General features: G+C 44.8%; 1 protein-coding gene across 1 annotated transcript; it reads left to right on the top strand.

The window, feature by feature from the left end:
• Positions 1 to 93: 93 nt before the first annotated feature.
• On the top strand, positions 94 to 8,971 carry LOC308388071 (uncharacterized protein; the record flags this gene model as incomplete). Its single annotated transcript, XM_080868556.1, has 6 exons — positions 94 to 426; positions 694 to 803; positions 1,685 to 1,808; positions 3,270 to 3,395; positions 7,300 to 7,753; positions 7,857 to 8,971. 6 exons carry the CDS (start codon positions 94 to 96, stop codon positions 8,318 to 8,320), a joined length of 1,611 nt encoding a protein of 536 aa, XP_080724682.1. The 3' UTR covers positions 8,321 to 8,971.
• Between the last annotated feature and the right edge of the window lie 2,257 nt (positions 8,972 to 11,228).

Below are 11,228 nucleotides of genomic sequence, written 5' to 3'. Positions count from 1 at the left end.
GGAGCCGCTGTCGCTTTCACTTCCTCGTCGTGCTGTCGGACTGCCACACTTCCTCGTTAGTCCGAGGTGGTGGGGCTCGTCGCTGTGGCGGTCATGAAGGACGGTACCGGAGCAGGAGGGCCGGCTCCTTCCCGCGGGGACGTGTACGCGGACTATGTCAAGTGTTACCTGGAGGAGCGGGCAGAGGTCGGGCCGTGCCGCGACCCCCAGCTGCAGAAGAGGGCGGCTCAGTATCTACTGAGCGAGGCGGAGACCGGCGGGACTTTCACAATGTTCCCCTTTTACCAGGCTGTGACTGAGCGCTGTGAGGCTCAGAGCGACTTCAGGAAACACCTGTCCGCCTTCATCAGAGCCTCAGAAGTGCTGGAAACTCTGTGCGTCAACCTGTTCCTGCAGCCATGGAAGAAGGAAATCAGGACACTAAAGGTCAGAAGACGCGCCGCGTTTCCCGCACAGCGGCTCTGTACAGGAGTACACTTGATACTCGTTTGACATGTTACACTGTGACTGCAGATGTCATTCAGCTGAACCACACCGTGTCACAACATCTGCTTGTGTAGCAGTGAGTGGACACACAACAGCCCAGTGACGCTTATCTTTTTTCTGCTCACAGCTGTGTCAGGCCAAACGGAAGTGATCACTGAGCCTGTGTACTAACAGATGAACCGTGTTTGTGTTTTCTTTCTCTTTCAGACATTTACGGCTCCATTTGTTTACTGTCTTGAGCCAGTTTTCAGCAATTCCACCATACAGTCTGTCCTGGCCTCCATTGGTTATGTGCCTCATACAGACCCCAAACAATGGTAAGAACCAGCGCAAGAGTGACGCACCAACTGTAGACATTAATCCACAAGGTCGCAGCCTTGCACAGCTCTTTGTCAGGACAAACGTAGACTCCTTAGGGTGGCTGTGACTCAGGAGGTAGAGCGGGTTAAATGGACGCGATCCCAAAGCTGTGTGTGTGTGAATATTCCACTGGTGCTCAGGTCTGAATGTGTGACCGAGTGAGGCTTGTAGTAGAGAGCAGTTTGAGTGCTCAGAATAGAAAAGTCCAGCTCATTTACCACTTTAATTCCACACGTGGACACGTAACAAGCGACACCTGGTGACACAACGTGTATACAAAGCTTTCCAAAAATTCCCCAAGAATGTTTTCATGTGTCAAGACACTCAGCTTGTTCATATATCATATGTGTCCCTCTCAGAATAAATGACTCCAAAACACAGCAGGCAGTCTGATTTTTTTCTTTTTAATATATTTTTATATGACAGCTGGGATAGGCTCCAGCGCCCCGCGACCCTGAAAAGGATGAGCGGAAGCGAATGGATGGATATTTTTTTATAAATATATTTTATTTTATTGACCTCCAGCACACGCCTTGGTCAGCCGAGGTTCTTTGACTTGACTTTCATAGGATCACTTTTCTTACAAAGGTTCCTGAGACCAAGTAAAAACCCGAGTTCAGATTTTACACACTATCTGTACCTAAGTGCTTTCTATCTAAGATTTGCACTGTGATGGATGCATCAGAGCCCAACCTGCAGTATCTTGCCCAAGAATAATTGGCAGACAGGTATCAACCTTCCGATTAGCAGACTCTACCCGCACAGCTGCAGCCACCTCAGTCGTCTGTGGTTCTGCTCTCCTCATCACTTTGTCTCTGTTCTGTTTGATGCATTTCAGTGAGTACAGGCTCAGTGAGGATGTTAATGCAGACAAAGCCATGCTCGTTGGTTTTGAGCTGCTCTTGGCCAGAGTGGAATGTAACCACTTCCTGGAACTTCAGGAGGATCAGCTGAGACCACAGGTATGACCATGTTTCATGTTAGTAATCGTCTCATCAGTTACGTTACAGTATATCACATCGATTGTTTTTTAAGCCACTGTGGTAAGTTAGTAGGGCTGAGCAGCTGTACTCAGCTTGTAGAGTAGATAATCGAACCTGTCTCCTCCAGTCCACCTGCTGAAACATCCTCGGGCAAGATACTGAAGTTCAAGTTGTGCACAGACTCACAGAGACTATAATAAATCCCTGATGTGAGCGCTGTCTCTGCGCTTACACTGATGGCTCATTGATTATAAAAGCACTTGTTAAAAAGAAAAATAACTAACATCTAACTAAGATTTCAACGTTTGTAAACACATGAATTCTGTGAACAGGGGTGTCCGTCAGCTGGTTCAGCTGCAGCAGGAAGGCGGAGTCAGGGAGAAACTCCGAATTTGTTAAAGAAAACCTGCCGGCCAGCAGGTTGAGTACCACAGTAACTGATGCAGAGTTGAGCTTAACTCTTTGTCTCTTCCTCATATCACAGTTAGCAAACTCTCACTGAGAGTGAAACCTGGTTCCTGGACCCTGCTCCTCTGATCATTCCCCATAAATTATCCCCTTTTTTATTTCCTCCCTTTTTGAAGCTGTGAGTTTAAACGGTGGAACCTTGGAGCCGTGGCATATTCAGTGTGTCACCATGAAATACTAAATGACTGTAACTTTTCATGGTTGCTCAGCTTTGGCACATTTCCATTCTAATATTCAGCAGTGTGAGGAGGAAGTGTCATGTTTTATACTTTGCTCTGAATAAAGTCATGAATCCCAGAATAACAACTGCTGAAAACGGCTCCATGCTGCCAAATACAACCCAATTGTGAAAAGGTTGTGTAGCTGTGTGGAATATAGATGAAACCAGAATCCAGTGATTTGCAAACCTCATAAAGCCAGATTTTATTATTAATAGAACATAGAAACATATAAAGAGAAAATATGAGCCCATTCTGAATTGAATGTGTGCAGAATTCCCCAATGTTGCTGCCTTGCTGCATCTGACCCCTGCTCACCTTAAACAATTCAGGATCTCCTGGGAATTAATACAGAATTCCTACACTAAGTGGCTCTAAAAGAAAAGTAAGCAAAGAAATAATGTAGAGACAAAATCAGAGAAAGGAAAAACAAAGTATACAAAAAAGACATTAATTTTTATTATTATTATTATTGTTGAAGCATTATTCAATTCAGTTAAATCAGATTTTTACTCAAACACAGCAGCAAAGTGCTTTGTGCTGTGAGGTAACGAGCATGCAATCAGTACGAGAGGGGGGCAGAATAGAAATCAGTAAAGCATCATGGGAAATCCCTCAGCACAGATCAGGCTGCAGCCTGACACAGGAGTGGCTGTTGGGAGAGGATGTGCAGGTGACACAGACGGCAGGTCAGAGGTCACGCTAGATGGGTTTGGTTTGACCGCCACGTGACGGTGATTGTCTTACTTTACAGGAGTGGCTCGATGTTCTTCAGAGACGAGAGCGAGCTGTGAAACTGACTGAATGCACGCAAAACAGGACGGCAACGGAACAAACGGAGGACGAGGAGGAAAAGAAGACGGAGGAGGATAAAAAAGAGGTAGCTGCTGCTTCCTGAAACCTGCAGCTTTTCCCAGAGCCGGACAAAGTGCTTTACAGAGACCGACTGAAGACACACGATACTGTGTGCATTCATTAAAACAAGTCCCAACAGTTTAAAATAAGCACCCACACGATATTTGATATAAGAGTGACTGACAAAGCTTAATAACTAAACTACATTAGAATCAGCTCAGTTTGCTGTTTATGAATGAAGCTTGCTGAGGGTGCCGGGTGTTACTGTTTGTGCTGGGACACATTCATGCACATCACAGCCAAGCATTTAAATAAGTAGTGTCAGGAATTCTTCACCCGAGGCAGGGTCTCAGTATTAGGCTTCTCCCAGCGTTCAGCACACGCACCGACCCTTCTCTGGTGGTTTTCATGATACTGGCAAGTAAAAATAGCCGAATGTGTGTCTGACAAACATTAACTGGAGCTAAAGTTGAGTTTCTTGCTTCCACCTGTTTGACTTTATTGAATATCTGCAGCTCCACAGGATCGAAGTGTGGAAAAGCTGCTTGTAATGGCAGCGACCTCAATAGCTATTCCTTCTTGCCAACAGAAAGGCCATCTTCAGCAGCTGATGGTAAATCGCAGTCTGCCTGTCTCAGGCCGAGGCAGCGTCCTGTGTGTAACATGCTAGATCCACGCAGTTACACACAGCCATCCTCAGGTCGAGCTCTAAGCGCCATCGCGTTTCTACATTTTGTGTTTTTCTGCTCAACTCCAGCAGCACTGCAGTCGTGTGTCAGTGTTCATGCTGTGGACACCTTAGACTAGAAGCCACACCCAACTATCCCCCCACACCTGCATCACAGTACTGGCACATTTCAAACCACAAACACGTACCGCACACAGCTCTGAACCAGGAGCCTTTAGTTGTGACACATCAGTGCTAATCACTGCTCCACTGTGCTCCCCATGTCTGCTGCCCCTTCAGCCCTCTTATTAAACCTGACCTTACTCTGGAAACCCTCTGGCAGTGCAATGTGGTGTTCCAGCACGGCAAGGCAACTCGGATAGTTCCTTTAAAGACTCGTTCTTTAGCCTGAGATAAAACTGAATCTGTTTTCATCAGTAAACTCAGCAGCATTATTTATGTTACATGAATACAACATGTCGAAGCTGGAACACAGCTGGGAAACAGCTGGACTGATGTCTAACACATGAAGAAAGAACACTGGACCACCATACTGCTGTGGTATGTAGAGCAATAGGTTTAGAGGCCTCTACAAATACCATAGTTTTCAGACCAGAAGGCGCATGGATTATAAGGCACGCTGCCGATGAACGGGTCTGTTTTCATACATAAGGCGAAACAAAATCAGAGAAGTCAAACATTACTCAACTCATTCTTCTTGCTTCCTCCACTTCTGTGCCATTGATTCATTAATGCTGAATCCTCTGGCAGCTGCTCTATTCCCATGTTGTTGCAGTACATTAATGACTAACCTCGTATAGTGGATGGATTATCTCAGTTGTTCTCCTGACTGAAGTTTGGTCCGTGTACAGCATCCTGCCATGCGATTGCATTTGTCTCTAACCATCAGGAACCTTCACGTTAACTTTTATCGAGTGGAAAAAGGTTAGTGTTCATCCTGCAGCTTCACTGTTTATGTTATGCTAACATAGCTGTGTTGCTAGCAATCCCATAGCACATCATTATATACCAGCTAGCCCAACTTCAGTCAGGGGCGTAATTTCCAGGGGGGTTAGGTTGGTTATGACCCCCCCCCCCCCCAATAATCAGACCCAACCAATATAACCCCCCAATAAAATTATGAATTATCTTGCATAAATAGGCTGTTGATTTTCTTTACTCATTTCAGGTATTACCAGCAAAATAGTTGCATGTTTAATCATTTAGGACAACTCTGTTAAATGTAATAAATCCTGTTTTCATGGACGCCTGGATGTTAACTTAATTGTTACACCTGGTAAAGCAGCAACGCTGATCGTTTTATTAAAGGTGAAAGAATTTAGACAGTTTTCAATGCTCAGTGATGCCACAGTGTTCGTTTGACTTTGGGACCTGAAGAGGACGGAGTTTAGGACCCAGATTACTCCGCAAGGCTACTGACCAGTGTTGGTCAAGTTACTTGAAAAAAGTAATCAGTAACTAATTACTGATTACTTCCCCCCAAAAGTAATCCCGTTACTTTACTGATTACTTATTTTCAAAAGTAATTAATTACTTAGTTACTTTTTAAAAACAGGATTTACAAGCTGAAGAGGTGATAAAGTGATAGATCTTTCAGCCCAGTTCTACTTTTTCTGCATAATCCATCATACAAAATGTAATCAAATGGAAAAGTCTCTTTTTAAAACTTGTTTTATTAGTTTTAATCTTTTAACTTTATGCATCAAGCAAAAATTTAATTATATGCAACATTCTCTGACTGGAAGAAATTTGTTTAACATTTAAACCTATTTTCTGCACATTCCAGCACATAAAATAAAATATTTTGTGTGTTTACACTCAGTCTTTCAAATAGATGCAAGTAAAACACAGCAGAAAATAAATAAAGTCAAAGACTCAGCGGTCCTGTTGCTCTATTTTCACCTGTAAAGCAGGAGTGGGGTAGGCGGAGGTTTACCCTGGTGCAGGTGTGCCGCGGTCAGTGGAAGAATCCGCGAGTTTCTCTGTGAGTTTCCCATCACGTCGTAGCTACTCGGTGCTTGTTGGAAGTTTAGGGGTTTTTTCGCTGTAAAAAGAAGTTTTCTTCCCACGCACAGCGGACACTAATGTTTTTGTCACTTTTTATGGAATCAAACTCAAAGTAAGGTCAGTACTTCCACGCTTTAAACGCTGCACGCTCATACTCTCTCTGCACTCGATATATGATCCATTGTTGATCTGCACACAGCTGTTGTCACGAACGTCGCACTCGCTTACGTCACTGTCATGAGACATTCTTGCAAAAAAAAAATCACGGTTTTAGTAACGCAGTAACGCAGCGTTCCTACGGGAAAGTAACGGTAATCTAATTACCGTTTTTGCAATAGTAATCCCTTACTTTACTCGTTACTTGAAAAAAGTAATCAGATTACAGTAACTGCCCATCTCTGCTCCTGACTACAGTAGTCGTAATGCTGCGACAGTCCATCAAGCAGTGCGGCTTCGTAGCTTAGCAAAGTTGACTAAGATCTTTTTGACAGATTGCTGAGCGCTGTGTAGCAGATAACATCGGTTCGAGGTCAGTAAGCACAACCAGGATTCATACATAAGGCCGATGTTGATTTTAAGTGCGCCTTATAGTGCAGAAAATACTGTAAGCCTAAAATAAGGAAGCCTGTATGTAAGATATTTCAGTGGCATGAACAATTTTTTCTTTTAAAATGCCAATCACATGTTATATTAAAAAAACAGACGCTTTTTAAAATAATGGCTCCATGTGATATCTATATCAACTAAGCTTTTAGCTATCAACCGTGTTGAACACGTGAAGGGGGAGCCTTTAACCCAGATAAGAAAGCAGCGTGTAGTGATGAGGAAGAAACAGACCTGGGGAAAAGGCAGGAAAAACCAAAAAGACAACCGTAAGATCGATGGTTTAAGTCCGCTTTCATATTTTTGGAAAATGAACAGATGCAATGGGCCATCTGCAGTGAAGAGAGGAGTGAGTATCTCAGACACAAGCAGCACAGCGAATGTGTGGGAATGAAAGCACAAAGTTGTTTAAAATGCTTTGAGTGCTCAGCTAGAGCAGAAAGGCGTTTACCAGTCCGTTTAGCTGAAGCTCCTCAGCCCTGAAGGCGCTTCAGACATCTTGCTGACAGTCAGAAGAGCATAAACGAAAGTGTGGTGAACGTTAAGAGGCCAGCCTGTGAGCTAAATGTTATTTATACTGTAAGGTAAAACTACAATGATACAATACTAAATCACCTGTTCTGTTTGCCAGGTACTGTACTTGGACACCAGGCTTGTAACAACCCCCCAGCCTAAGCCTCAGCATTACCACCTCTGCAGTGTAGACCCATCTATTATGGAGATGCAGAGGACCTACCCTGACCTGGCCATCAGGGGCCGGCCCCTGCTTCCAGACAAGCCCCACAAAGTCTGCAGCAGCACTAAAGCTGTGAGTGCCGCTGACCTGCCCAAGACAGATTGCAGCGAGAATCCCTGCACTGCTGTTGCACCTGTGCTCACTACCAACGACGACAGCAAAGCTCAGCAAAGTTTGGACGGCAGTCGGAGAGGCAGGAACAGTGGAGGGGCAAGCGCTCCAGGGGACACCGGCAGCGACACCCACAGAAGCAGAGTGGATGATGAGCTCAGTGGCCCCAAGGCCATTTCCCTCCACATCACACTCAGAGCAGGAGCCACAGCACAGCCTCCAACACAGCACGACACTGGTAACACACACTCACACACTCAGAATACAACAAAATTTGTCATTTGCTCCAAGGGTGCCCTAACAGCCTCCAGCACTTAACTGACACACGCTGATTTTCACAGGGACACAAGACGAGAGTCCGGTCAAGTCAGAGCTTTCCTCTCTCAGCTCCGTGGATGAGGAGGAGCAGGAGCTGAGAGGGTTGGTGGAGTGGATGGGACAAGTGCAGGAAAATGAACATGAGACAACAAGAAAAGAGGGGGACAACACAAACCAAGACAGGAGGAAACAAATAAGAAAAGCAAACACAGAAACAAAGAAGAGAAGCCTCAGGAAGCCAGTGGTGGGAAAAGCTTCAGCGCTGAGTCATGACGACGGCACACACACGAGCCCGCAACAGTGTGACGCGACAGTGACGAACCAGCAGCCCGCCGAGTGTCAGCCCTCGCCTCCAGCCGACAGTACGGCAGACACCCAGAGGCAGCGGGAAGGAGATCCAGGCGGTTCTGGAGACGAGGACGCTGGCCCAGCAGAGGAGGAGCAGGTGGCGCAGAGCTTTGTTATAGTGGAACAATGCAGAGACTGAAGAGCAGGTGCAAACAAGCTGAGCCGAGGTGTAAGTGTGCTGTGGGAGTGTGAGTGTTCTTCCTTCTCTCACTTTGACCCTGTTCTGCTGTCCAGCTGCAGAGCGCCACACAGATCCAGTCACGTTCATTTGTCAAGATGACGCTTTCATAGTTTCAGTGTATTTGGGCAGCTTTATGCTGGATGCCCTTCCTGACACAACCTCCAAGGCAGTTTTGTCTTCAGCTGGAATTGAACCTGCGACATTTTGATTTGCAAGGGAACGTGTTAACCGCTAAATCATCGGAGGCACTCTGAAGAGCAAAACGTGCGTTACTGCTAGGTGGTTGAGCTAATTAACCAGTATGTTGTGCTATTTACAGCAGCCTCATAATTTGACCCCTCCTCACGAACGGCAGCTTTCTGTCTCTTTCCAACGATGGAAGTATGTTTACAATGATCAAAGATCTTCTTTCCTGCAGATAAAGCACAGATAGTCTTATCATCATTTTTTTATAAAATGTTAAATTGTGATTGTTGTGCCTAAATGACCAAAATCAAAGCTGTATACCTTTGGTATATTATTAAAGCCATATAATGTAATGTAAACTTCTTGAATGCATCAATAAATAATCATGTTTTATTTAAAATAAATGAATAAATTAAAAGAAAATGAAGAGAGCTCATGAGTGGGACCCATTTTCGGCTCTGGTTGTGACCAGCATGCAGCATTTCCTGTATATGTATTTGTGCTGTTGTTTGTGAAAGCAGACTCATTCACCGCTGTCAGACTAATGCAGAGGTAGATGCATTGCATGTAGATGCTGTTTGTGTGTGAAGGTCCTCAGTCAGTCGCAGCATCAGTGCAGCCAGGAATGCTCAGACCTCTACATCGGAGAGACCAAACAGCCACTTCACAAGCGCATGGCACAACACAGAAGAGCCACCTCCACAGGACAAGACTCAGCAGTCCATCTGCATCTTAAGGATAAAGGACACTCTTTCGAGGATGCCAATGTTCACATTTTGGACAGAGAGGACAGATGGTTTGAAAGAGGAGTGAAAGAAGCATCTATGTCCACTGTGAGCGACCATCTTTGAACAGAGGCGGGGCTTACGACACCAACTGTCTGCCATCTATAATCCAGATCCTTCCCAGACGCCTTAACGCCCACTCACATCCTGGGCCCTCTGACCTCAGGAAATCACATGATCGGGTGGGGCCAGGTTTCACAATGAGCTCACCCGAAACTCTGGCTGATTGTGACCCACACCCAGTTTCACACCTTGGCTTGTGTGATTAGACCCTTTGTAAAGCTCAGACATGTATATGCTACCTAAACTAAACTTAAGTAATAAATACATTAACTAGTTGTTAGTGTCACTCTGGGATCTAATCATAGAGATGCTGCACAAATGGAAGTAAGCAGTCCTACATATCTGTTTAATATGTGCACTGGAGGTCCAAAATGACTCGGGCTCCTAACAGGAATATGTGACTTCACTATTACAAAGTTGTGACCCAGTATTTTCCTGAAACTGAACATACAACTGAGAAAAATCCTGAATCAGGAGCTGCATCGTTCCCAAGGGCAGCGATGGTGGTAAACTGTAAAGCATATGTTCACACAGGCTTTGATTAAAACTTGCTGTTGTTCACCCTCAGCATCGCAGGTTCATTGATGGAAACATCTGTACATTCGTTGACTGGTGAAAGTTCTTCATTGTGTTTGGTTTGTTCGGCAGCATCAGGAAAGCTGATGTTCACTGTTCAAAAACGAACTGTTGTGAACAGAGTTGCTTATAGATCTTTTTAAAAAGTGGCGATGAATAGATTAGTCTGCTGGTGTTCCTTTAGCTGTGTTGCCTCATTTACTAAAGACCTGTCTGGACTACGTTCACAAATACTGCTCAGCCACAGTTAAACATGTCTGCTTGAAGAATGAAGCAAAGCTTTTACATTTGAAGACACATTTTTGAAAGTTGTTTTGATGCAAGCATGCATGAGCTTAAGGCTCATCTGCAGAACTGCTCCAGTATCCTAGAGTTAGGCAGGAAAAACTGCAAATGATGCAAAACAGTGCAGCTAATAAATGTAAATATTTTTTTTCTCTTCTGCCAGTTTTTGTTATTACCTTTTTGCATGACAGCAACATAATTTTATTTTATTTATTTTTTATTTTTTTATTTTTTCTGCCTGTCCCGTTTGGCTCTTTTGCATCAGAATTGTTGTCTAAAGGCAAAGAAAGATGCCCAACGGATTTACTTTACCAAATGGACCATCCCAGCCTTGCCATAATGGTCTATTTGATTCACCTTTTATTGTTTATTTTATTTTCACTTACTGAATACGGGACAGACTGGACTGGGGGAAAGAAGGGGAGAAAGAAAGAGGGAAAGAGAAACAGCTGAGAAGAGGGACGGGGGAGAAGGGCAAAAAACATAAACCAACAGAATGAGCAGAAAAAAAAATGCATATATCAATCACCTGGATCACCTGCTGAGAAAGAAAAAAGAGAACAAGCAGAAGAGAACAAGAGTAATAGAATAAACAACATCACGATGATATATGGGAATATGACAGTAAATACTAAACATTAAACATTATTATACAGGCACACACAGACACAAACATCCATTCCCACCCTCATGCTCTCATATGCACTTACTCCACACTCAACCAACGTGGAGACAGACATGAAGAGACGCTGTACACACGATCACACTCCCCAAGCGTACTCTACAAACCGGGTCTAGGTGCCCTTGCCCCTGGAGGGGGAACTGCACCCAGACCCAGGTGGTGTTTCCCTTTTCCCTGCGGTGGGGGGAGGCAGACCGCCCCGACTCCGCAGCAGCAGGGAGGCCCCACACTCCAGACCCCAGTCGGACGGCCAACTCCTCCTCCTAGCCCCCCCCCGCTCCAGCAGGCC

This window comes from Rhamphochromis sp. 'chilingali' (genome assembly GCF_963969265.1).
Source record: "Rhamphochromis sp. 'chilingali' genome assembly, chromosome: 20".
Classification (NCBI taxonomy): domain Eukaryota; kingdom Metazoa; phylum Chordata; class Actinopteri; order Cichliformes; family Cichlidae; genus Rhamphochromis; species Rhamphochromis sp. 'chilingali'.
This window is presented reverse-complemented; position numbering and strand designations above follow the sequence as displayed.